This window comes from Notechis scutatus, chromosome 16, assembly GCF_049901735.1.
Source record: "Notechis scutatus isolate UNSWTSFEM ecotype Mainland chromosome 16, rNotScu1.2, whole genome shotgun sequence".
NCBI lineage: Eukaryota > Metazoa > Chordata > Lepidosauria > Squamata > Elapidae > Notechis > Notechis scutatus.
Window position 1 is genome coordinate 3,676,954 of NC_142024.1, and position 25,860 is coordinate 3,702,813.

The 25,860-nt window shown below is 48.3% G+C and overlaps 1 protein-coding gene across 5 annotated transcripts in view; it reads left to right on the forward strand.

Annotated features, from left to right (window-relative positions):
* The first annotated feature begins 692 nt into the window (after window positions 1–692).
* The window catches only part of ACAP3 (ArfGAP with coiled-coil, ankyrin repeat and PH domains 3), a 97,597-nt gene continuing 72,429 nt past the window's right edge, over window positions 693–25,860 (forward strand). For 3 of the 5 annotated variants that reach the window (XM_087944611.1, XM_087944612.1, XM_087944613.1), the window contains exon 1: window positions 694–1,084. In XM_087944611.1, the coding sequence (XP_087800737.1) occupies window positions 1,038–1,084 (47 nt within the window). In that variant the 5' untranslated portion in view covers window positions 694–1,037. Of the gene's footprint in view, window positions 1,085–25,860 lie in introns of all 5 variants that reach the window. The other 2 variants (XM_087944609.1, XM_087944610.1) reach the window with 2 other exon arrangements.

The following is a 25,860-nucleotide window of genomic DNA, read 5'->3' on the forward strand; positions in this document are numbered from 1 at the left end:
GCTGCTCGAGCAGGGGAGCCTGTACCATTTCAGACAGGTGACTGTCCAGTCTCTTCTTAAAAACCTCCAGTGATGGAGCGTAGTCCATGATTTCTGGTGGCAAGCTGTTCCACTGGTTAATTGTCCTCACCGATAGGAAATTTCTCCTTAATTCTAGGTTGCTTCTCTCTTTGGTTAGTTTCTATGCATTGCTTCTTATTCTCCTCTCTGATGCTTTGGAAAATAAATGGACCGGCTCTTCTCTGTGGCAGCCCCTCAAATACTGGAATACCGATATCACGTCCCCCTTCTACCCAAATCCTCCAACCGTTCTTCTTCGCCTGCTTTAGCCTCCAAGGCCTTTAATCCTCTTAAAGTTGCTCTTCTCTGCGCTTTCCTTTCCGAAGCTCCTCAACCTCTTTATTTTTGGGGTCCTTTGGACCGATTTTACTTCCTCCCCGGCCCCCCTTGGAGCTTGGAAGGATAGGGCTGGCCACCTCCTGGCTGCCATCTAGGGGAGGTGGGGATCTTTGCAACCCGGATCGGCGCGAGAGGCTCCCGGGGAAGAAGCGGGGCCGGGGGGGGGCTTGGATAATAAGGCGTCTCCCTCCCCTCCCCAGCCCTGGCCGCCCTTCGGGGGAGGGGGAGAGCTGGGCGGCCCCGGGATGATCTGCGCAAAGGCGGAGGAGGGCTGGGCGTCGCTGGTAGCCGGAGTTGGCCGACGCTCCCTGGGGCTGCTGACAGCTCGGCTCCGCAGCTCTTCTCCTGCCCACCTCCACCCTTCCCCACACCCCAAACCCAACCTTCCCCGCCTTTCTTCCAGGCGGCCAGCCGTGCGCCAAGGCGAGAGCGTGCGCGTTGCGCAGGGCGTCCCCGGGACCCGGCTGGCTTCACCGCTGGCTTCGCTGCAGCTCCTTGGGCGCGCGCGGTTGGAGATGCTGCGCCTCCCCGGCTTGTGAGCGGCCTCTCGCCCCGGTCTCTTCCCCCCGCCCCCCCCGCCCCCCACCCTTAACCCTCCCTTCCCCCGTCCCCTCTCGCTCCCTTCCCCGACGGCCAAGATGACGGTGGAATTCGAGGAGTGCATTAAGGATTCGCCCCGATTCCGGTAAGGCGCCCTTCGCCCCGTCCCCGCCTTTTGCAAAGCGGAGTGGGCGCCCGGGGAGGGAGAGAAAGGCGTTTTGCCTCGCCTGCATCGTTTGAGGTTTGGGGTTTTTTTGGGGGGGGTGGGGGGAGAGACACGGAGGGTGGGAAGGGCTGCGGGTTCCACGCGCAACGCAACCCCCCCCACGCGCGCCCCCGCCGCGCGCTCGCCCATTGTTAAGCTCCAGCCTCCGCCGGCTTCGGGACGACCTGGCCGCCTCTGCAGCCGCCGGGTTAGCAGCCGCGCCAGGAGGAGGCGGAACGGGGGCCGGTTAAAGAAGAGACTCTCCCCGTTGGGCTGCCCCTAAAGGTGGGGGGGTGGAGGGGGGGGGAGAAGGGGTCCTTTAGGGCTGCTTCCCTCCCCCATTGCTCCCTGGGGGGGAGAGGAAAGGAAGAGAGGCGGGAGGGGGCCCCGTTGTCTTGCAACAGCCGAAGCCTTCTAATAGGTCGGTTTCAATCCATCCATCAATCAGAAGGGCCCTTGGAGGTCTTCTAGTCCAATCCTGGGGAGAGTCCTGGAGGCCCCATGAGATCTAGTCACCTGGCTGGCGTCTCTATCTCTCTCTCTCTCTTTTTTTTTTTTTTTTTTTGCAGAGGGGGGCTCTGCTGGCTTGATGGACCTTGGTTACATTGGCTTTGCTGGAGGGGGGCAGAAAGGGAGAGTGGCATGGCATGGCATTGCAGGAGCCCCCAAGCCAGATGGACGGGGTGGGGTGAGGAGTGTCGTGGTGGAGGACCAGGGACCCTCCGTGTGTCTCTGCAGCTCTCTTGTCTGTCTGGCCGTGTGAGAACAAATAAAAAAGGAGCGGGGAGGGAAGATGGATGGTGCAGAAGCATCCCTCGAAAGCCAAGTTGGACCCTGTCCAGTGTGTGTGTGTGAGAGAGAGAGAGAATAGGGGGAGCAGCTTGGGTATTGACACACACACCACTAGCTGCAGGTGGGTTTTGACCCTCTGCTCCGAGACCTGTGGTGGTGACTTAGCAGTCGGGAAGGAAGGAAGGAAGGAAGGAAGGAAGGAAGGAAGGAAAGGAAGGGAAGGGAAGGGAAGGGAAGGGAAGGGAGGGAGGGAGGAAGGAAGGAAGGAAAGAAGGAAGGGACTGCTGCAATCTCCCCCTCCCCTCCCTTGGTCACATCAAGGTCGTCCATGGCCACTCGTGCATGCATGTGTGTGTGCTAGAAGGGTGGAGGCTGGGAGGGCGATACAGAGAGGGGTTGCCTGCCATTGTGATGCACATGGGCTGCTACATGGACAGGCCGGGGTGCGTACGCTGGCTAAAAATACGCTTGAAGGGCAGGCAGGGTGGCGCAGGGAAGGGGAAGCTGGAAGGGGAGCGATTGAGTGTGTGTGTGTGCGCGTGTGTGTGAAACGCTTGCTGGCGGACATGGAAGTGTGCTGCTAATGTATGTCTGTGTGTGTGTGTGTGTGAGGACCCAGTATCTATTATTTATTAGGCATTGATTGAAGCATGACGTCTGCTCCGCTTTTCAGCCTGAAACGTCCCCAGAAAGGAAGGAAGAGGCCTTGGGATGACACTGGGGAAAGACACAGCAGCAGCAGCAGCAGAGTAGTAGGAGGATCAAAGGAGGAGGAGAGGGAAGAGGAAGTCCCTGAGCCACCCTTCTTGAGAAGGGAAGGGAAGGCCACTGGGTCGCCTGAGAGCTGTAATTTGCTGTTCCTCCCACACACACACACACACACAAGCACACCTGTTAGTTTCCTCCGAAAAGGAGAAAAGCAGAGAAACAAGTGGTATGTAGCCTCTGAGCATGATGCGCTGAAGGCTACCAGAACTGGGCTGCCGCTGTCCAGATGGCTAGTTTCCTCTTTTTCTCTTGCTAGCTTTTTTTTTTGGCCTCCCTGTTGCAAGGTGCAAGGTGATAAAAAGAGGTGGGTTTTTGGGTTTTGTTTTTTGCTTCGGGCCCTGCCATCTGGATCAAATTTTATTTTCTCTCGGCGGTGGCTTCCCCTGCGGTCCTCCGGGATTAAGATTAAATATTAAGCACTGGAAGCTGACATTTGCTTATTTCAGGGTTTAGGCGCTTCTCTTTAGTACCTTGGAAAGGTACCGGATTAGGTAAGATTTGAACGCTCTTAATTCCTTGAGTCTCTCCATTGCCTCGGTTCCTTCAGCAGTTGGGAAACAAGATATTTCTTTCCTCTCTCTCGTCCATCCTCTGCTTGCATCACGAGCCCAAACTATAAGAGTTCTAGTTTCGTTTACTTTATTGCCCTTGCCCCTCGTACAACAAAATCAAGCACCATTTTCAGTGCACATCATGACCATGAAAATAAACACAAACACACATCCTTCACACTCCACACATTGAACCGAAAAACCCCGACACCACACCGACACTGTACTATACGGCAGAATTCAACAGAGCTCCTGCCCTGGGAGAGAAGCTGTTTTTCAGCCTATTTATCCTCGTTTTTATTATCCTGTACCGTCTGCCAGATGGTAATAGTTCAAACAAAGGGTTCCCAGGATGAGATGGACCTTTAAGGATGTTTTGACCTTTCTTAAGGCAGTGAGAGCTATAAAGCTCTTCCAAAGTGTGGAGAGGGCAACCAATGATCCTCTGGGCAATGACGTTCACCCTCTGGAGTGCTTTCCTATCTGCCACTGTGCAATTGGCAAACCATACAGAGGTGCAGTAAGTTAAGATACTCTCTCTGGTGCAGCGGTAGAAGGTCACCAGCAGTTTTTCATTCAGTTGTTGTTTTCTGAGAAGTCTCAAGTAGTATAATCTCTGCTGGGCCCTTTTGACCAGGGCTGCAATGTGGGCACCCCAGGTCAGGTCCTCTTTTTGGGTAACACCCAGAAACTTAAATCTGTCCACTTGCTCCACTCGGTCTCCATGCAACAGCAAGGGCTGGATGTCTGATCTGTTCCTTCTATAGTCTACCATAAGCTCCTTGGTCTTATTGGTGTTGAGGACCAAGTTGTTGTCTCCACACCACGAAAGCAACCGGTCCACCTCATCTCGGTAGGCAGACTCATCTCCCCCGGATGAGAATTTCTAGAACAGGGCTGGGCAGTTATGGCCCCGTTACCACCAGTGGACTTCAACTCCCAGAATCCTGAGCCAGCCATTCCTGATGAGCCACTCAGGAATTCTGGAAGTTGAAGTCCACAAATCACAAAGAGGCCATCGTTGCCCACCCCTGTCCTGGATCATTATTTAAGGACAACTTGTCACTGACTGTCGCTGTCCATGGTACTTGGGGTAATCTCCTTTGGATCCCCAGAATTTGGAGGTGTCCCCCTTCTTTCTCTTCAGGTGTGGCCAGCTTTCCCAGCCATATCTTACCAGGTGAGTTCGCAGAGGATGGTTTGAGTCTTGTGTGGGGTTTATTGATGTGTTCCAATCCCATTTTTTCAATAAGGCCAGGACGAATTGAATTTGCATGCTTCCACATATCCTGATCCATCCATGAGCTTGGATGCAGGCACAATTCTTTCCTAGCCTCACCTGGAGGCCTATCGCAAAACGAAATTGTTGAATCTCACATTTGCGGTATATGACTTGACTTCTTGCGGGTGTGCAAATATGCATTTCTTCCACAAGACAATTGTGGTTCGTCAGCTCTTGGGTGTCTCTGAAACAAGAGGTCTATTTGAGTGGCTTGGAGCCTCCGTTTTGCTCTGTTGGTTTGGAACAGCAAGCCAAAAGGATGGCAGGGCTTGCCTAGAAAAAACTGCGTTATACTTTTTGAGGGATCGGGGAATTTCTGAAAAGGAACCAAGAATTGGACAGAAGGCAACGTATCCGCTAGAAGATTGCACTGAAACTAACTTGACACAACTTGCTTGAGTGCAGTTTGGTTTTCCTTTCTGGTCACTAGACATAGCTGTGCATTGTTACTTGTTCTTTTCCCCTTGATGTTCAGTTCTTTGAATATTGGTTTGGGAAGTGTCCTTTGCAAACATCCAACAACAACAAACAAAATATAGGCCTGGATTGGGAAAACCGCATTCCGTCGGGATTACCGAGGCGCTCTGGATGTAAGTTAAGAGACGCTGTTGGCCCTGATGAAATCTGGAGCTTTCGGAGGGGCGGGGGGATCCTCCCTCGGCTAGTCAGAGTGAGCCAGGCTGGGGAGTTGATTTGCTAAACCTTTTGGATCTTGCTTTAAGCACCCCCCGCCTTCTCTCTCCTTGGGAAAGGAAGTGTTCTGGCTGTTGTTGGTTTTTTTGTTGTTGTTTGGCAGCTGACCTACTCAGAAACCAGAGATGCTGTTCTTACCTTGACCTTTGCACATTGCTACCTTGGCTGTGTGGCTTGCCATGAGGGGCCAAGCAAAAAAGGCTCTTTGCGAGGGCAAATCGGGGTTGTCATGGGGGTACGTAAAATAAGAGATGTAAAAAAATTAAAAAAAATAAGAGAGCATTTGGAAAGATGTCCTTGCATCATGTTGCTTTTTGCATGCATTTGAAATTTGGAAGCGAGATCTACACACAAGGGTGGTGTGAAATGGGGTGGGGGGAGGGATTTGGGGCTGAGTTTTGACCTTCCCCCCCTTCTCTTTGTGACCTTCGACAACCTAACCTGCCAGATCCGTGGTTGTGTTTCAGTTCTGTTACACAGAGGAGGGAGGAGGTGGGTGGTGGATGGGGCTGGAAATGCATCCTTGGCCTTGGGCCAGATGGGTGACCTCACCGATCAGATAGCCTCCCCACCCCCCCTGTGGCCGTGACTCTTTGTGGTGGGACTCGGAGGCGGAGCTTATGAGGCTTTGGGGTGTGTTTGTTTAACGCATCCGCTTGTGGGGGGGGGCAGCCATCTTTGTGGGATGTGAAAATCCCAGACTCCCTGGTGTGTGCGGTGGCAGCTACCTGTTTGTGCTGAGCTGTCCGCAGTCATCTCTTGAGTTCAAAAGGCATGGCAGGGTTTAGAAGGGTCTGCTTGGAAATTGGGTGGGAGATCAACAGGAAAGCTCGGGGCAGACAGATTGGCCAGGAAGTTGAGAAGACATGCTAGGAAAAGGCAGGCAGGAAATGGCTTAACACAACATCGTCGAGAGAAATGTGAGGGACGGGCGTCCATAAAGCCACCCAAGAATTAAACTTGGCCCAAAGGGGGACTTCATATTTATTAATGTTAAGGGTTGCCTGCATGGTCCCAAGACAAATTCAGAATGGAAATCAGTTGGCTTGGTTCAAGATCTGTGGATCTTTCAACACTGGATTTCAGGTTTTTGGATCAGATCAGGGCAAAATTGGGTTGTTAAATTATTGTTCCTTAAACTTTTTCCAATGATGGAAGACTGAATAGTTATTTCTTTTTTTCTTTTTAAAAAATGTGGAATGCCTGTGGTTGTTCTTTTAAAAAAAAACCTGGGGGAGTAAACGGAATACTGAAAGAAAACATGTTTTAATGATGCTCTGCTTTTTCCTAGCCTTAATGCACCGATGATAAATTTCAATAGAATGAATAAGTGTGTGTGTGTGTGTGTGTGTGTGTGTGTGTGTGTGTGATGGCCTCATTTCTTCTTGCCGAGCTTGTCAGTTGTCCAAGGGATAGTGGTTTTTTTTTTTTTGCAGTTTATGGATCATTTGGCCTGTTGGAAAGTTGATTTAAATGTACTGTGTGTGTGAAAAGCTTTGCAAACTTGGAAATCGGCTGTTTTCCTTATGGAAACATGGCCTGGGAAGGGAGTGTATCCATTTTAAAGTAGAAGTTAATGTAATATAGCAAGTCCTTGACTTATGACCAGAGTTGAGCCGGAAAATACCTGTTGCTTAAGCGAGGGACGCATATAAAGTTAATTTTGTCCCATTTTACAACCTTCCTTGCCACATTTGTTAAGTGAATCACTGCAGTTTGTAAGTTCGTTAAGTGAATCTGGCTTCCTTGTCAACCTTGTCAGAAGGTCAACCAAAGGGGATGACGTAACCCCGGGGACTCTGCAACTGTCATAAATATGAGTCGGTTGCCGAGCTTCTGAATTCTGGCCAGGGGACCATGGAGCTGTTGCAATGGACAGAAGTGTGAAAAATGGTCTTACTTTTTCCAGTGCCGTGGGTAACTGTGAACGGCCACTAAATGAACTGTCGTAACTCGAGGACTACCTGTAATGATTTGCTTTCTGGATGCCGGGTGTCTGAGAAAAGGTTTTGGAGTCGAGACGCTGTGGAAGCATCCGTGGAGGGTGAAACTGCCAGAAGCTTATAAAATACCCAGCCTCCTTTTTGAATTTAAAAAAAACAGCCTTTCCAATGTTCCATTCTCTGTTTCTGGTTTCTCTGCATATCATTTGCACTTCTTTGGGCAGATCTGGTGCTTGGGAAAAAGCCCTCCCTGCAATGGTTGAATTTTATTTGGAAATTTATTTGCAGGGCTTTGTGTGTGTGTGTGTGTGTTTTGTTTTTTTTGGTCCTCCCCAAAATGGGCTGAACCGAAGCCCAAATGAAAATGTTTAGAATGAATAATGTTTTTTTTAAATTAGACAAAAATCAACGTTTTTCTTTAACTGTTCTGGGTGCCTGATTTACCCTTCGCTTCCTAAAGCATAGCTTTGAAGGAAAATGAGCTTTTTGGGGGGGGGGCTTTTAATTTAACTCTTTGGTAGAGTCGGAAATGGTTTGGACCCTTTCTTGTTCTCTCCTTTGGTTCTGCAGTTTTGGCAGAAAGCTGCCCCTCCTTCACCAGGTTCCTCGCTTTGGAATCTGCCCCTTATTTCCTCTGATCTTTTCAATGGGTTGGAAATTGATTTGCAGACCTGATGCCAACGAACTGATTTGAGCTCAGAAATCACATGGTTTGCTTTTGGGATGGTTTGCTTGCTGCAGAAAATCAGAGGTTTGGAGGGGTATCTCCCTTCCTTTCTCCCTCCCTCCCTCTTCCTTCTCTCCATTTTTCCTTCCTTCCTTCCTTCCTTCCTTCCTTCCTTCCTTCCTTCCTTCCTCTTCCATGACCTTCCTTCTCTCCATTTTTCCTTCCTTCCTTCCTTCCTTCCTTCCTTCCTTCCTTCCTTCCTTCCTTCCTTCCTTCCTTCCTTCCTCTTCCATGACCTTCCTTATCTCCATTTTCTTTCTTTCTTTCCTTCCTTCCTTCCTTCCTTCCTTCCTTCCTTCCTTCCTTCCTTCCTTCCTTCCTTCCTTCCTTCCTTCCTTCCTTCCTCTTCCATGACCTTCCTTATCTCCATTTTCTTTCTTTCTTTCTTTCTTTCTTTCTTTCTTTCTTTCTTTCTTTCTTTCTTTCTTTCTTTCTTTCTTTCTTTCTTTCTTTCTTTCTTCTTTCTTTCTTTCTTTCTTTCTTTCTTCCTTCCTTCCTTCCTTCCTTCCTTCCTTCCTTCCTTCCTTCCTTCCTTCCTTCCTTCCCTCCCTCCCCTCCCTCCCTCCCTCCCTCCCTCCCTCCCTCCCTTCCTTCAACACCGGCTGAGATTTGTGAAAGGCCCAGCTCTGTAAAATATCCAGCAGGTGGGTCAATCTGAAGATAAACAAATCAAAGTCCTATAATGGCCTATTTGCAATTCAGGACTTCCCTGCAGCATCCAGGTCTCATTTCTCTCTCCTAATCCTCTTTCTGTTGTAAATCGGTTTTCAAAATGTGTATTAAAATGGGAACAACAAGGGGGGATTTGGTTAGCAGAGGGAAGGAGGCCCAACTCCTATAAGGACTGGGAATACACAAGGCATGGGAAGTAACATTTGTGGGGTTGGTCTGTTAAGAAAGAAAAGAAAGAAAGGAAAGAAAGGAAAGAAGAAAGAAAGAAAGAAAGAAAGAAAGAAAGAAAGAAAGAAAGAAAGAAAGAAAGAAAGAAAGAAAGAAAGAAAGAAGGAGAAAAGAATTGGCTTAAATCTGTGTTGATCCTACCCAGGTTCTCTTCCTGGTTGGTGCAACGTGGACCTTGTAGAGGCAAGTCTAATTTCAGGAAAACAAACCTAATTACCTGGAAAGACCTGTTTTGGAGTGCATTTTCCCCCCTTTGGTTCTGCTGGGTGCACTCACCCAATCGGCACGCCTGGTGCAGGCGTCACGGGCCCCTGACGTCAGCTGCCACGGAGCGGCTGGGCTGACTCAGTGTCACCTGTGATTGGGGATGCCGCTCAGATCGACTTTAGGGAAAAGCGGGAGGAGGTGGGTGTGTCCCTCGCCATCCCCGTCATACCAACCCCACCGCTCGCTTCGTGGTGGGCCGGTCCTGAAATCCATTACCTTTTTAAAAAGACACCCAGCGTTTTATGAGACTCTTGAAAAAGTGCAGAGAAGAGCAACCAGGATGATGAGGGCACTGGAGACTAAAATTATATGACGAACGTATGTTTTTTATTGGTCAAGTGTGATTCGACACCCAAGGAATTTGCATCCTTTGATCAGGGCTTCTCTGTGGATGTTCAGCCTCAGGGCTGGGTGTTTGTCAGAAGCATAATGACAATCCAGCAGAGTCCTCCTGCACCGAATGGCCCTTCCAACCGGGGTAGCCAAAAATGGCTGCCCGTTGAGCAAAATAGGGAGTGAGGGGCTTCTGGTTAGGAGGCTGAAGGTTAGGAGGAAGGGGGGAGGCTGTGTGGATTGGCCCAAGTGAATTCTCAGCTGCCAATCCCTGCTTCTTTAGCTGGGCCTCGGAAGCTCCTCCGAATTCCTGGCTGGGGGATTCTGGGAGTTGAAGTTTCCGAGTTGCACCAGTTGAGAAACGCCTCAATGCAGACCACAGAAAGCCGGACAGAAGTTACCATCTCCCTACAATCAGGTCTTTGTTCTGGGTCATGAGGACTGGGACTTTCACTTCCATTTGAGAGACGTTTGTAGGGGAAAATGTTTCCGTAGCCTTTGTCCGCGTTACATCGCTTTTTTTTTTTTTTTTAAGTTGCTCTCCACTCTGGAATTGAGCCAGGCTCAAAAAACTTAAGCCCTTTCTGTCAAAACCAATTGGATGGATTTAATTCTTGGGAAAATAAACACAAAAGCTGTCTGTCTGTCTGTGTACATTTGTTCCCCTGCTTTGGATCCCATTTTCAAGCCGTTCTCTTCAAAGAAAAAGCAGTCAGTAACAAAAGGAAGGAAGAGGAGCAGCAAGTGGATTACGGTGGGTTGCCTGAATTCAGAGGTGGCAGCCCCAGGGATGAAAACAATTGCTTGGCTGTTAAATAAGCACCCGGTTAGCTTAGCCTAAACAGATTTATGCGGTGTTGGCCTGTGAGATAATGTGCCTTCTTCACAGGTTTTCTGTAAGAAAGGATGCAGGTCTGGTGCCAATGGATAACCAAAAGGCAAAACTGGGGAACTTTGAAGGAAGAAAAGAGAGAGCTGTTCTCAGTACTTTGTACATTGATTTAATTGTTATAATGCAACCTCAAAAAGAAGAGAAGAGGAGAGAAGAGGGAAGGGGAGGGAGAGAAGGAAGGAAGGAAGGAAGGAAGGAAGGAAGGAAGGAAGGAAGGAAGGAAGGAAGGAAGGAAGGAAGGAAGGAAGGAAGGAAGGAAGGAAGGAAGGGGATTGTTTCAGTATTGAACTTTATCAATTTTTCTCTGGGTCAGTGTTGGTATTGTGCAATGGCACCCTAAGGTTCCAGGTATTGTGTGAATCCAGAAAATGGGTTAATTCCTAGAACTAACCTAGAACTACTCGTCTCTGACAGATGGATGCTCCAGCCCGACTCTCCAGGACAGTGAAAAGATTTCTAAAATAGTTTTTTGTTTTTTTTAAATCAACCCTGGCTGGGCTGATACATTGCTGTGGTTATAAACCACGGTTTGCAGTGAACTGGGTACCTATTTAGTCACGGGGTGTTTGAACCGCGTTCCATCGACTGCCTCGTGCGTTCAAAGCTATGGCTTGTTTGGAAACATGGTTTACTTTAGGGGGATAATTTGCAGTCGGATGAATTCAGGGATGACAGGTTCCTAAAAAGGGAGTTTTGTGTTCGCCCAGTAGAGGCTGACCAATCAATCACATCTAGAGGCATTGTGTTGTGTGTGAACTGAACTTGTTTGCTAGTCCCCTGGCGCTGTTTTCCTTCACCGGCAGTGGCTCTCTTCGGGCCAAGCTCTTAATTTTAATTTTCAGAGTCGGAGGAGTCACCAGAGGATTGCCAGACAGTTTGACTTTGGCGGTGCCGGTTGGGAAGCTCTCGAAAGTTTTGGGGTTGCCGTTTGCTTTGACTCTTGCTTTGGAAAGGTGTAGGTTGTCCACCCGGAGAGCGATTCTAAAGGCTCTTCCTCAAGTCCACAGTGGGTCCCTGAGGTCTCAGCCAGGCCCCTGTGTTTGGGGGGGGGGGGGCTTCCGTGGAAATTTCTAGCCAAAGCAGACACAACACCTGCTTTGTTCTCCCTGGGAATCTCTGGGGCCGGCAGGAAGTGGCGGCGGGGGGGCTCGCTCCTCCACCATGGCCATATCCTAAGGGTGCATGAAATGGCCTTTTGTAAGAGGCTGGCCAGCAAAGGAGAGGCTGGCTGAATACCACAGCTGCCCCCAGTGGCTGGTGGTTTGTACGGGTGGTCCTTGAATCAGCCCCACGTTTCTTGTTGCCAAGCGAGACACGCTTTACGAGCTTCCTCGTTGCCATCGTTGTTAAGCGAATCACTGCAGTTGGTGAAGTTGGTGAACGCGGCCGTTAGGTGAATCTGGCTTCCCTGTGGACTTGTCCGAAGGTCGCAGAAAGGGGCTCTCGTGCCCTTCCATAAATACGAAACAGTTGTCAGTATTTGCCACCAAGGAGATTGGCTGAAATGTACCCTAACATGAATCCGACATGATGGATATGCAAACAGAACCAAGGTACCTTCTATCATATGTGGTGGTCATGCCCAGAAGCCCCCCCAAAATGCTGGACTAAAATATGGAGTTGGATACAAGAAAGGGTGGAAAAATCGAATAGAGTTTAAACTGGAGTTGTTTCTATTGGGAATAATTCAAGGGAAATACAGGGAAAAGATTAAATATATTATATTACATATATTGACAGCAACAAGAATAGTATACGCACAATGCTGGAAACAAAACAATACGCCCTCAGAGGAATTAGTAATTCAAAAAATTACAGATTGTGCTGAAATGGATAAATTGATGTTAAAATTAAAAGATAAAGAAGAGTCGAAGTATTACCAAATTTGGGACAATTGGTATAAATGGTTGAAAACAGAAATAAGGATAACGGAGATAAGAAAATTATAGATAAATGTATATAAATGTAGATATTTACACGAGATTTGTTTATAATAATGATGGCACAGTACTGTTACTGTTCAGGTTAAAAATGTGTAAAAGATGAAAAAGAACAATAAAAAACATTTCAAAAAACCCAAAAAAGTTGTCAAACCATGGAGGTGCTGCATCAGTTGTGGGGAAAACGATAATGACACTTTTGTCACGGCTGTTGTTAACTTTGAACGGTCACTAAATGAAAGTGTTATAAGTGTGTGCATTTTACAGCCCTCTGTCGGCCTTCTAGGGATCCCCAGAAGTTAAAAACACCCCTTTGCAATATTCAGTTCTGCTCAGCTGCCATCCCAGAAAGGACCAGCAACAAGTGACAATGCTGGAGTGGGATGCACATTTATCAGAAAGAAGACTGGACCGGGGCGGGGGGGACGACCAGTGAGGAGAGGGGAGTCTTGGGGTTGTGCTTTGTTGTGTTGACCCCCTCCGGGTTTTTCTCCACATACCACAACCGTCCTCAAAGGCTCCCCTTGTTTGCAACAGCCCCTCCAAGAAGCCCTGGGGGCTGAGGTGCCTTGGCACAGGCACCTCCATTCACTCCTCTCTTGCCACTCACACGGCTCAGTCGCGGTTTTGAAATTTCTTCACGGTATTTGGCTTTTCGTCCCCCTTCCCGCCACCGGCCACAAATTCCTTTTTTCGGGGGGGTGGAGGAGAGAGCTGCTGATCAGCTCCGGGGATTGGATCATCTGGCCGGGTTGGGTGGGTGGGGAAGTTGTGCGGTTGCCGACTCTCCCGGGACGCCCCCTCTGACGGCCGCAGGACGAGGAGTGGGCATTTTCAAAAGCGGGAAAAGAGAGCGGCTGCTCCAGATATCTCCCGAAACCCCTCATTTCCACAACATCTTTGACAGCCCTCTGGTTCTCATGTGACCGTCCATCCGTCCACAGAACAAGCAATTCTTTCACCTCCCTCCCTCCTTCCCTTCCTTCTCTTTCTGCGTTAATAGTCATTGTTAGTTGCGAAATTGTGTCCAACCCATCCTGACCCCATGGACAACGTTCCTCCGGGCCTTCCTGTCCTCTACCATCCTCTGGAGTCCATTTAAACTCACGACAACTGCTTCAGCCCCCTTCTTCTCTGCTGTCCCCTTCTTCTCCTGTTGCCCTCCATCGTTCCCAGCGTTAGGCTCTTCTCCAGCAAGTCCTTCTCATGAGGTGGCAGATAACAGATAATCTGAGTTGGAAGGGACCCTGTAGGTCATCTAGTCCAACCCCCTGCCCAAGCGGGAGACCCTACACCATTTCTGACAGATGGTAGTCCAATCTCTTCTTGAAAGCCTCCAGCGATGAAGCTCCCACAACTTCTGAGGGCAACTTCTGTTTCATGGGTTGATTGTTCTCCCTGTCAGAAAGTTTCCCCTTTTTTCCAGGTTGAATCTTTCCTTAATCAGTTTCCATCCATTGTTCCTTATCTGGCCTTCGGGTGCTTTGGAGAATAGCTTGACCTCCTCTCTGTGGCAGCCCCTCAAATATTGGAAGGCTGCTCTCCTGTCTCCCCTGGTCCTTCTCTTCCCTAGACTAGCCAGGCCCAGTTCCTGCAACCGTCCATCGTATGTTTCAGCCTCCAGTCCCCTAATCCTCCTGGTTGCTCTTCTCTGCACTCTTTCTAGAGTCTCAACCTCTTTTTATAGTGTGGTGACCAAAACTGGATGCAGGACTCTAGGTGTGGCCTTACTCAGGCTTTATAGAGTGGTATTAGTACTTCCCTTGATCTTGACTGTATCCCTCTGTTAATACAATTTAGGATTGCATTAGCTTTTTTGGGCTGCTGCTGCACACGGCTGGCTCCTATTTAGCTGGTTGTCCACTAAGACTCCAAGATCCCCCTCACAGTTACTGAAGAAAACAGCTTTGGTCGAGTCCTTCCTATGAACCAAGTTAAAAGCCCAGACACACCATTTTGCTCTTTGCCAGGCGTCGTTGGATTCAGGGGGGTGAATCTGCTGTTTGGCCTTGACGATTCAGGCCCAACACCCATTTTTTTCCAGCCCTGGTCTGAGCTTGGCATGGCTTGAAAGGTCTGATCCTTCTCAAAGCGGGTTTTGAAATTTTCCTCCATCCTCAAGTCTTTTGTATCTGAAGCCACAGAACGGGCATAATGACAGCTTTGAATGGGAAGGAGAACGGCCAAGGGTGCGGGTGGATTTTTTTCCTTCCTCCATCCATCCTTTGCTTAGAAGTTTTAAAATAAAAATATAGGGGTGGGGAGATATGGCTCCAAAATGATGTGCACGGGCAAAGAAAGAGGGATGGTTTTTGTGTTCCATCACCTGTCTTCAGGAGAGAGAGGGGGAGAGAGGGAGGGACAGAGAGAGAGAGAGAGAGAGAGAGAGAGAGAGAGAGAGGCAGAAAGGGAGGGAGGGAGAAGGAGAGGAAAGGAGGAGAGAGAGAGAGAGGGAAGGAGGGAGAGAGGGAGAGGGAGGGAGGGGTGTGGGCTGAGTGGCTTGACCCACATATAGACTGGGCCATCCCCCTGGCCTTTCTTTGCCCTTCTCTTCAACTCAGCAAGGAAATCCCACCCCTCCTCTTCTTTTCAATGACCTGTCCTTGAATTTCCCAGGGATGAAATTACAGGAGGTGGAAAAGGGGAGGTTGAGGTGGGGAAGGTCTCCCTGCCAATCTGTCAGGAGGAGAAGGAGGGGTTGATGATGGTGTTGGTGGCTGCCAGTCCTCTTGGGAACCAGCCTTGTTTTTCCAAACAGCTCTCGCTCTCTGGGATCCAGTTGTGGCAGAACGGCCTTCGGGGAAGGGGTTGTCCTTTGCAGGAATTCCCACAACAGTTCTGTCGTTTTTTAAGGTTTTTAAGTATGCCCACCAGCCAGCCTGCCCCTTTGCAGAGACCCCGTTCCATGCCTCCCCATGGGGTCTGCACCCACTCCCGCCTTAATACTTAGCATTTGGGTTGCATTGTTAGGAATGGGAACAAATAATCTAGGTTTTAGACTGGAGAGAGAGAGAGAGAGAGAGAGAGAGAGAGGAGGGAGGGAGGGAGAGAAAGGGAGGGAGAAGAAAAGGAGAGGAGGAGAGAAAGAGGGAGAGAGAGAGGCAGAAAGGGAGGGAGGGAGAAGGAAAGGAGAGGAGAAGGAGAGAGAGAGGGAGAGAGGCAGAAAGGGAGGGAGGGAGAAGGAAAGAGAAGGAGAGGAGAGAGAGAGGGAGAGAGGAGAGGGAGGAGAGGAAAGGAGAGAAGGGAGAGAGAGGGAGAAGGAGGGAGGGAAGGAAAGAAAGGAGGAAAGAGAGAGGCAGAAGGGAGGAGGGAGAAGGAAAGGAGAGGAGAAGGAGAGAGAGAGGAAGGGAGGAGGGAGAAGGAAAGGAAAGGAGGAGAGAAAGAGGAGAGAGAGGCAGAAAGGGGAGAGAGAGGAAAGGAGAAGGAGAGAGGGGAGAAAGGGAGGAAGGAGAAGGAAAAGAAAGGAGAGAGAGAGAGAGAGAGAGGCAGAAAGGGTGGGAGGGAAGAAAAGGAGAAGAGAAGGAGGGAGGAGGGAGAGAGAGAGGGACAGAGTAAGGGAAGAGAAGAGAAGGAGAGAGGGAGGGAGGGAGGGAGGGAGAGAGAGTGAGTTTCTGGTGCTGCCTGCATCCCACAGATGGGGCTTTACTTCTTTGCACGGCCCAGTTTCTGGCATGCCACGGAAGGGTTCCGATCCATGGAAGGGTTCCGGGGTTTGGGGAAGGGTCCCCGTGGCCTGGCTGCGTGAAACCGAGAGTTGCAAACCTTGGATCGAGTTGCCACAGGCGAGGAAATTTCTGTACAGAAAGGGGAATTGTTGGGAGGACCCAGCTGTGAGTGTTAAAAAACACTGACAGTTCAGTTCCTGCAGCAGAGGCTGGGGAGAAAAGAGACAGAATGTTGTCTGGCAAAAGTTTGGGGTGGGGTGGGATGGAAAACCCTCCAGTGTTCCTGAGAAAGAAAGCAGTGAGCCACTCGGATCCCGTAAGCTTGAGGGGAAAAAAAAAAAGAGAGAGAGAGAGAGAGAGAGAGAGAGAGAGAGAGAGAAGGAAGACGAGGATCTGTCCCTTTGCCAAGCTGCCTCTGTTGAGCCGGATGATGGAGTGATGTGTAAGTCAATTGTTGCCCGGTTGATGAAGTCCAGCCGGGGGGAACAATCTCCCAAGTGTGTGTATGTGTGTGTGTGTTTCAGAGTGTGTGTGTTTTGCCTGCGATTTGTGAGCCCGGGCGTTAGTCCCTGCCCAAAGATCAGAAACACCTGCGAACTCTCTGGCTGGGAACCGCTGGGCTTGGGAAGGGTTAAAAGGCGCTTCCGCCACGGCCTGGCTGGGTTTTTTGAGCCGATGCCAGCTGCTGGCACGGTTTATGAATGAGGCTGGGCACAACTCCTGCCAAGGACCGGAGAGAAGGAAGTTGGCGTGAAAGCATCGAAAGTGCAGCTGTCGAAATCAATGGCCGGGGATCCTCTTCTCGCCCCCCCCCCTGCTAAAATAAAAAGAGGGGTGGGCACCTCAGCCAGAAGGAACTGGCAAGGACTCCCCATCGCTGGAGCAAACGCCAGCTGCAAATAGCCCCCCATGAGAAAAGAAGAAGTGGGGAAAAAAAAAAAAGAATAGAATAGAATTCTTTATTGGCCAAGTGTGAAAGAAAGTTTCTTTTCTAGTTTTAGGAAGAATCTCAGCTAGTCGTCCGCTTGAAGTGTGGAAAAAGCCCCGTGCTGCCTGGGGAATTCTGGGAGTTGAAGTCCCCAAAAGTCTTAAAAAGTTGGCAAAGCGGGACACCCCTCAGTCCCAACCAACCTTGCCGCTTCTCAATGCTCTTTGAAGAAAGCGGCTGAAACTCTTAATGGACCCTTCGCTCCTCCAAAGTTCCCCCATTTCTTTTGGCTTGGAAAAAGTGCACACCTCCTGCCTCCCGTGTGACATTCCCCTCCGAAAATTTTTTGGCAGGCTTCCCCCGTAGGCCTTGGCATAATTTAACGAAGGGGAAGGGGGGATTCTGGAAAGGAAAGGAGATTTCCGGAGCGCAGCTGACTTTGTGTAAACAACTACCCTGTTTCAGGAGAAGGGGTGGTTTTTTTTTGGGGGGGTGAATATTTTAAGAATTGCTTCGGTTGTGTTGCTGCACAGGGCGATTTTAGCAACGGCCTTTTCTGGGCTATGATGGGAATTTAAAGCATTGCTATTTGAAGGGCATCTGGCAAGGCAGTTGGTTTTATTTTATCTTTAAAAAGAGAGACAGTTCTTTCCTCCTGCCCTTTCGGTTCCAAACACTCTCCTCCCTGCTCAAGATTTTAGAAACTTAAAAAGCCACAGTTAAAAAGAAAGAAAGCAAAGGGCAGGCGGGCCTGGAACACACACACAGCATTCCATTTGAGTTTGAGTTGGATTGGTCGATCATCTAGTCAAAGAGGAAGTTAGGAAGCATTAATCTTTGTTGGCTGGTTTGTGTTTTGGGCTAGGGTGCAAATGGGGCTGGAGCTGCTGATCCAGTTCTGCAGAGGAATGATGGAGTCTGTCACCTGCACCTCTATAACTGTCTGGTTTGGTTCTACAACCCAACAGGACAGACACAGACCCCGGAGAGTAATTAGGACTGCAGAAAATAGCAATTGCTACCAACCTGCCTTCCATGGAGGACCTGTGTCCTGCAGGAGTCAAAAAGAGGGCTGGGAAAATATCTACAGACCCCTCACATCCTGGACATAAACTGTTTCAACTCCCACCCTCAAAACAAGGCTATAGAGCCCTGCACACCAGAACAACTGGACACAAGGATGGTTTTTCCCCCAACATCATCACTCTACTAAACAAATAATTCCCTCAACACTGTCCAACTATTTACAAAGTCTGCACTACTGTTACTATGACTCTTCTCATCACTCCTTATCACCCCTCCCCTCCCACTTATGATTGTATGACTGTAACTTTGTGGCTTGTATCCTTACTATTTATATGCACTGTTTCCTGGTATGATTTGATTGCTTATTGCACCCTATGACTATCATTAAGTGTTGTATCTGATGATTCTTGACTCTTGATGAATGTCTCTTTTCTCTTATGGACACTGAGAGCATTTGCACCGAGACCAATTCCTTGTATGTCCAATCACACTTGGCCAATAAAGAATTCTCTTCTCTTCTCTTCTAATTCTATTCTATTCTGTTCTGTTCTGTTCTACTTCTATTCTATTCTATTCTATTCTATTCTATTCTATTCCTATTCTATCCTATCCTATCCTATCCTATCCTATGTACACAGAGCATTTGCACCAAGGCAAATTTCTTGTGTGTCCAATCACACTTGGCCAATAAAGAATTCTCTTCTCTTCTCTTCTCTTCCATTCAGCCCAGCCCACTCCACTCCACTCCACTCCATTCTATTGGTAAATTTGCAGCTCAGTTTGGACCTGCCCAGAAAAACAGGCAAGGCAAGAAAGAATGGATGGAAACTAACCAAGGATAGAAGCACCCTGGAATTAAGGAGAAACTTCCTAACAGGGATGACAATTAACCAGTGGAACTGCTTGCCACCAGAAGTTGTGGGTGCTTCATCACTGGAGGTTTTTTTTTTTTTAAAAAAAAGACTGGACATCCTGTTGTCTGAAATGGTATAGGATCTCCTGCTTGAGCAGGGGGTTGGACTAGAAGACCTCCAGGGTCCCCTCCAGCTCTTTCCCGAATGATTGATTGATTGATTGAGGTTAATTCAGTAATCGGGTTTCATACAAATGCAGTCAAGGGTTGAAGTTCTCCATTACTTTTGATTGCAAGGTCAGTCAAAGGTGTTTCTAAAGACACTTTCATGAATCTGTGTCCATACACACACACACACACACACACACACACACACACTTTCTTCCATTGAAAAAAGAGATGCCAAAGCTACCTCATCCCATCAGTGTTGCAGTTCATTTACAAAGCGGTCTGTCTGCAGGTACTGTCGTCCGCAACTAAACGACCACAATTGAACCCAAAGTTTCTGTCGCTAAATGAGGTGGTTGTCAAAAGTGAGTTTTGCCCCGTTTTATGACCTTCTGGGTCGCAGTTGTTAAGTGAATCGCTATGGTCCTTGAGTTAATAACACGGTCGTTAAGTGAATCTGGCTTCCCCATCGACTGTGGCTTTTGGGGAGATCATAAAAGGGGAATCACATGACCCCGGAACCCTGTGACTGTCGTCATAAATACGAGCCAGTGTCCCAATTTTCATGACGTGTCTTATATGGGGATGTTCCAACAGCTGTGTGAAAAATGACCGTTAAGTCACTTTTTTTCAGTGCCGTCGTGACTTTGAATTTGTCACCAAAAGCAAGGTTGTAATTCGAGGACTCCCTTTATTCATAATATTGCAAGTCAATCTTTATTCTGTCTTTTTTTTTCTTTTTCTTTTTAATAACAACAGTTGAGATTCTCTGAAAATGAGGGCAATGCTCTGGAAATCCAGTTTAAATATTTGCCTTAGCTTGGAATGTTTCAATCCCTGGATTTTTTCTTTCTTTCTTTCTCTTCTTCTTCTTCTGCCAAAAATAATGTGGGGGGGGCACCCTGGGTGGGAAGGATCGAGTTCCCCGTTTTTCTCATGTGCCAAATGGGGTCTGATCTCGGGGAGGTTTTGCTTGCACACGCGTGGAGGGAGAGGAGGGTGATGGATTTGTGTATCTTGGCTGGAGGAAGAGAGCCACAATTAATTCTGGGCTGATCTGTTTTGTCTGCCTCGGCCTGTTTTATGTTCCCACTAGCCTGCAGGAAATGGAGTAATACTGTTCCACTCTGGGGTGGCTGATGGGAAATAATCCCTGGCTTCATAATAACTAGGGAAGGCGTCATTATCCCATAATTTGGAAACAACTAGCTATTTGGAGATACGGATCTTTGACCAACAGCTTATTGGAGCTATTGTGCAGTGATTCTTCAAGCTTGGCAACTTTAAGATGTGCGCACTTCAATTCCCATAATGGATGGATGGATGGAAGGATGGAAGGAAGGAAGGAAGGATAAATGAAGGGAAGGAAGGAAGGATAAATGGAAGAAAGGATAAATGGAGGGAGGGTTTCTCAACCTTGGCAACTTTAAGATGTGTGAACTTCAATTCCCACGATGGATGGATGGCAAAAAGGAAGGAAGAATAAATGGAGGGAAGGAAGGAAGTATAAATGGAAGAAAGGATAAAGGGAGGGAGGGAGGAAAGAAGGAAGGAAGGAAGGAAGGAAGGAAGGAAGGAAGGAAGGAAGGAAGGAAGGAAGGAAGGAAGGAAGGAAGGAAGGAAGGAGCCTCTAGGATGGAGGCGCAAAGGAAGTATTGGGATGTGTGCCAAATTTTGCAGGTTTAGGTAAATTTTTAAAACCTTGCCTTCCTCCTTCTGCACAGTACACTGAAACATATTCCTATTGCACTAAATGAAATTGATTTTTCAATGAATGCTTACTATTACATTGCCTTTTGTGTGTTTATACACCCCAAAGTTTTTTTTTATTTCCAAGTCAGGATAATAGAAGAAGGATGCCTCACAAATGCAAAATTCCGGTTTCAACCGCCAGGGAGAAATCTTCTGGTTAGGTTCTCTCTCTCTCTTTCTCTCTCTCTCTCTCTCTCTCACACACACACACATACACCCCGATGATTTGCAATTTTGACAGCCAGGTTTATATATATATATATATATGTCCCTGGCTGCTCCTGGCAGCCTCGAAATCCCAACGCGACGAGCTGGGTGCCACATTTGACATGCCACGCAAAATCTTAGAGCCTCTTGAGGGATGGGAGCAGATGCCAGCTGCGGTGGCCGGGCCTGGATCCCCTGAGCATGGAGACGGTTGCCATGGTGAAGGGTTGCCATGGTGCTGTTTTCTCACATGGGGAGAGAGAGAGGGAGGGAGGGAAGGAAGTGAAATGATGCTGCAAAGGTGGGGAAGAAGTTTTTTGCGAGTGTGGGAGGTGTGTGGAAGAAGAAGCAAGGTTGAATTTGTGTCAGCTTTGTGTTGGGTTGAATTTGTGTTGGGTTCTTAGGGACTGCAAGAATTCCCTCGGCAGATTAACCCCAAACTGCCCGGGTTTTCCAAAACATGCTTGAGAAGCACAAATAGGCTAACATGAGGGTCGATCCATGTTCCTTGTCAGAATTACTTTATAATTTTAACTTCCTCGCTCATGGTGGGCTGTTCCAAGCGATGCGAAGCCAGCATTAAGCTGGAGATCAAAGCGGGAATAAATCCTGGAAAGATGAGCTTTGCTTTGAACCCGAGCAGAAGCGGAGAGTGGAATCTGTTGCATTCGGTGGTTTCCATTTGCTAAGAAATTAGAAATTATTGCAAGGGTCCGTTTAGTGACAGAAGTGACAACAGCCCTTGAAAAAGCAACTGGTGGCCATTTTTCACACTTAACGACCGTTGCAGCATACTCATGTTCACGTCCTCAAAATTCGGACACTTGCCTCATATTTATGACGGTCCCAGTGTTCCGCGGTCGTGCGGTCTTCTCCTTTTTTTGCAACGTCCTGACGAGCAAAGTCGGTGGGGAAGCCAGATTGGCTTAACAACCGCGTCACTAACTTCACAACTGTACCGATTCACTTTTAACAACCATGGCAAGAATGGCCGTAAAAAGCGGCAAAACTCGCTTAACCAAGTTCTCACTTAGAAAATTTGGGCTCTATTGTGGCTGTAACTTCAGGACTACCTGTAATTTTTGTGTCTGGTCCCTATTCTAGTGAGGGTATCGGGTGCTGGTTATATTTTTGGCTGAAGGGAACAAATAACAGATTCCGTGGTCGGAGACAAGGGAAGATAACAGATAACCAGAGTTGGGAGGGACTTTGTAAGTCATCTAGGCCAACTCCCTCCCAAGCGGGAGACCCTACACCATTTCTGACCAAGGGCAGTCCAGTCTCTTCTTGAAAGCTTCCAGGGATGAAGCTCCCACAACTTCCAAAGGCAACTTCTGTTCCATGTTCTCACTGTTAGAAAGTTTCTCCTTATTTCCATAGTTGAATCTCTCCTTGGTCAGTTTCCATTCATTATTCCTTGTCTGGCCTTCGGGTGCTTTGGAGAATAGCTTGACCCCCTCCTCCTCTCTGTGGCAGCCCCTCAAATATTGGAAGGCTGCTCTCCTGTCTCCCCTGGTCCTTCTCTTCTCTAGACTAGCAAGGCCCAGTTCCTGCAACCGTTCTTCATCTGCTTTAGCTTCCAGTCCCCTAATCATCCTGGTTGCTCTTCTCTGCACTTTTTCTAGAATCTCAACATCTTTTTTATAGTGTGGTGACCAAAACTGGATGCAGTCCTCTAGGTGTGGCCTTACTAAGGCTTTACAGAGTGATATTAGTACCTCACTTGATCTTGAGTGTACCCCTCTGTTGATGCACTTGAGCGTTTAAAAACTTGAATTTTTAAAACTCTTGAGGTGAGAAAAGGGGAATGGTGTAGCCATTCTTATAGAGAAGAATCAACGCAGGGGGAGAAAAATGGATTCATGTCCACTTTTGGCCCCAAGAAGCAGAAAAAGCTACATTTCTAACGGTGAAGCTTGGTTGCTTGCTTAGCTGTTCCTTTCCTGCGTCTCAACTATTTTATATGCCTGATAACGCTGTAAGGCTTTCACCTCTAAATGGGAAGGTGCTTGATTTATGAGGTGCACACTCTGGTTAAGTTTAGTTTTGTGCCTTATGCTCACTCGTCTTCACTGCTCGGACTCTGCCCGCTTTCAAAGAGGGCATCCTTCCTGCCACTGATGAATTTCAGGCCAAGGCTGGGGAAAAAAAATTGTGCCCCTCTAATGAAGGCAGAGACGATGTTTTGCTCCGGTCCTTTGTGAGCTGGTGTGTGTGTGCGCACGCACGTTTGAAGTCATAAAGCACCGTGCTTTCATCCTTCGGCACAACGGGGCTGTGAAAAATTCTGCCATGCTTGCAGAATAAATTATGCAAAAAGAAAGTTGCAAGACTTGTGCAGTTGGAAAAATGGTAGAGATGACTGGTCGGATTTGGTTTTACGCTGGGCTCAGTAGAGTTACAATCCAATCCTGGTTATTTTATAGACCTGGGGGGGGGGGGATGTCACTTTTCCATGCTGGCCAGGTGTGGGGGGAGGAGGAGAGGAAGCCACAAATACTCCCTGTGATCCAACCAAACTCTCTTGTCGAGAACCATTGTGTTCGACGTGGTTACGACTCATTATTGGTCTGTTGGCCAAATGCCACCATGGCTCACAAAGCTCACAAAGCAATTTAGCCAGTGTTAATGTGCTTGGCGTGTGCCATCCCGTGGGTGGGTGGGTGGGAGGGAACAAGGCAACCCTTGGCAGGCCAAGAGGAAATTCACAGCCTCGCCCTCCTTCTTCCCCAGCCCTCACAAAATGATTGGGTCTTGGAAGCGGTGAGGTTTATCTTTGGTTGGGTTTTGCATCATTGGGCTGTGGTTTGTTGTTGTTCGTGTTTCTGCTCTGCTACCTCACTGAAACTTTGGGGAGAGAGCTCTGGAACTGGATCCAGCTGACTGAGGTGAAGCCCACGCGGGGAAGAGATTGTGCGGAGGTGTGGCGGGGGAGGGAAAGCAGTCCTTCAAATTCCCAATGAAATGTCTCAAAACAGAGATTTCTCTTGAATGACTTGAAATGCAGGAACATTGGCAGGTAAAATAAGTGCAAGGACATCATGCGATGCCATTATGCGAATTTCAGCACTGCCCATCTTGTCGTCCTCTAAAAAGTCCTTCCTTCCTTCCTTCCCATCCCTCCTTCCTTCCCATCCATTACTTCCTTTCCTTCCTTCCTTCCTTCCCATCCATTACTTCCTTCCCTTTCCTTCCTTCCTTCCTTCCCATTCACTTCCTTCCCTTCCTTCCTTCCCCATCCATCACATCTTTCTTTCTTTCCTTCCTTCCTTCCTTCCCATCCATCACATCCTTTCTTTCTTTCCTTCCTTCCTTCCTTCCTTCCTTCCTTCCTTCCTTCCCATCCATCACTTCCTTCCTTTCTTCCTTCCTTCCTTCCTTCCCATCCATCACATCCTTTCTTTCTTTCCTTCCTTCCTTCCTTCCTTCCTTCCCATCCATCACTTCCTTTCTTTCTTTCCTTCCTTCCTTCCTTCCTTCCTTCCTTCCTTCCTTCCTTCCTTCCTTCCTTCCTTCCTTCCTTCCCATCCATCACTTCCTTTCTTTCTTTCCTTCCTTCCTTCCTTCCCATCCATCACTTCCTTTCTTTCCTTCCTTCCTTCCTTCCTTCCTTCCCATCATCATCCTTCCTTCCTTCCCCTCACATTTGCGCCTCTCTCTTCAGCCCTTGCAGCTGAGATAAAACCTTCACGGAAGCATCGCAGCCAAAGCAGACAGGGAAAAGATTTCCATGCGGAGCCCACGTGACTTCCAGGCCAGGAGAATAAAAATAGCGAGAAGGAATCAGCCCAGGAGAAACACGCTCATTATTGTATTTCAGAAAAAGCCAGGCCTTGCCAACAATACAGGCGGGGGGGGGGGGGAGGAGGCTAAAAAAAGGAGCAGGCAGATGCAGAATATATCTCTTTGGAGCCAGATTCAAGAAGGATGGATCGGGTGGGGTCCAGATTATGGCTCTTCACTGCCAGCGGACAGGGGGATAACTCCTCAAATAGGTTTCTGAAGGAAGGAAGGAAGGAAGGAAGGAAGGAAGAAGAAGAAGAAGGAAGAAGGAAAAGGAAGGAGGAAGGAAGGGAAGGAAGGAAGGAAGGAAGGAGGAAGGAGGGAAGGAAGGAAGGAAGGAAAGAAGGAAAAGGAAGGAAGGAAGAAAGAAAAAGGAAGGGAAGGAGGGAAGGAAGGAAGGAAGGAAGGAAGGAAAGGAGGGAAAGGAGGAAGAGGAAGGAAGGAAGGAAGGAGAAGGAAGGAAAGGAAGGAAAGGAAGGAAGGAAGGAAGGAAGGAAGGGAAAGGAAGGAGGAAGGAAGGAAGGAAGGAAGGAAGGAAGGGAAGGAAGGAAGGAAGGAAGGAAGGAAGGAAGGAAGGGAAGGGAAAGGAAGGAAAGGAAGGAAGGAGGAAGGAAGGAAGGAAGGAAGGAAGGAAGGAAGGAAGGAAGGAAGGAAGGAAAAGGAAGGAAGGAGGAAGGAAGGAAGGAAGATGAACCAAACTAGAGGCAAATTATTTCAAACACCACCACCACCCCCGCTGCTTCACCTGGAAACTTTCCAGGTGCTTCACTTCAAATGATCCCAGGTGGGCTCAAAAGCTCATGAGAACTAAGTAGTCCTCGCCTTACGACCCCAATTGAGCCCATTGCTTCTGTTGCTAAGCGAGACGTTTCTGTTCAGCGAGTTTTACCCTGTTTTGCCAGTTTGTTATTATTAGTTGTTCGCCGTGGTTAAGTTTGCAACGCCGTCGTTAAAGTGAATCTGGTCCCCCCCCCCACTTTGCTGGTCACAAGGTTGCATGGCCCCAGCCGTCGTTGTAAATCTGAGTCAGTTTGCCAAGTGTCTGAATTTCGATCACGTGACCATGGGGGAGGAACTCTACACCGGTCGTTCAGTGTGAAAAATGGTCGTAAGTCCCTGTTTTCAGTGCTGTTCTAAGTCTGGGCGGTCACTAAATGAACTGTTGTAAGCCGAGGACTATATATGACATTCCAAGATCAAAAATGTCCGGCAGATAGAAATCTTCTTTTATCCCCTTGTAAGCTAG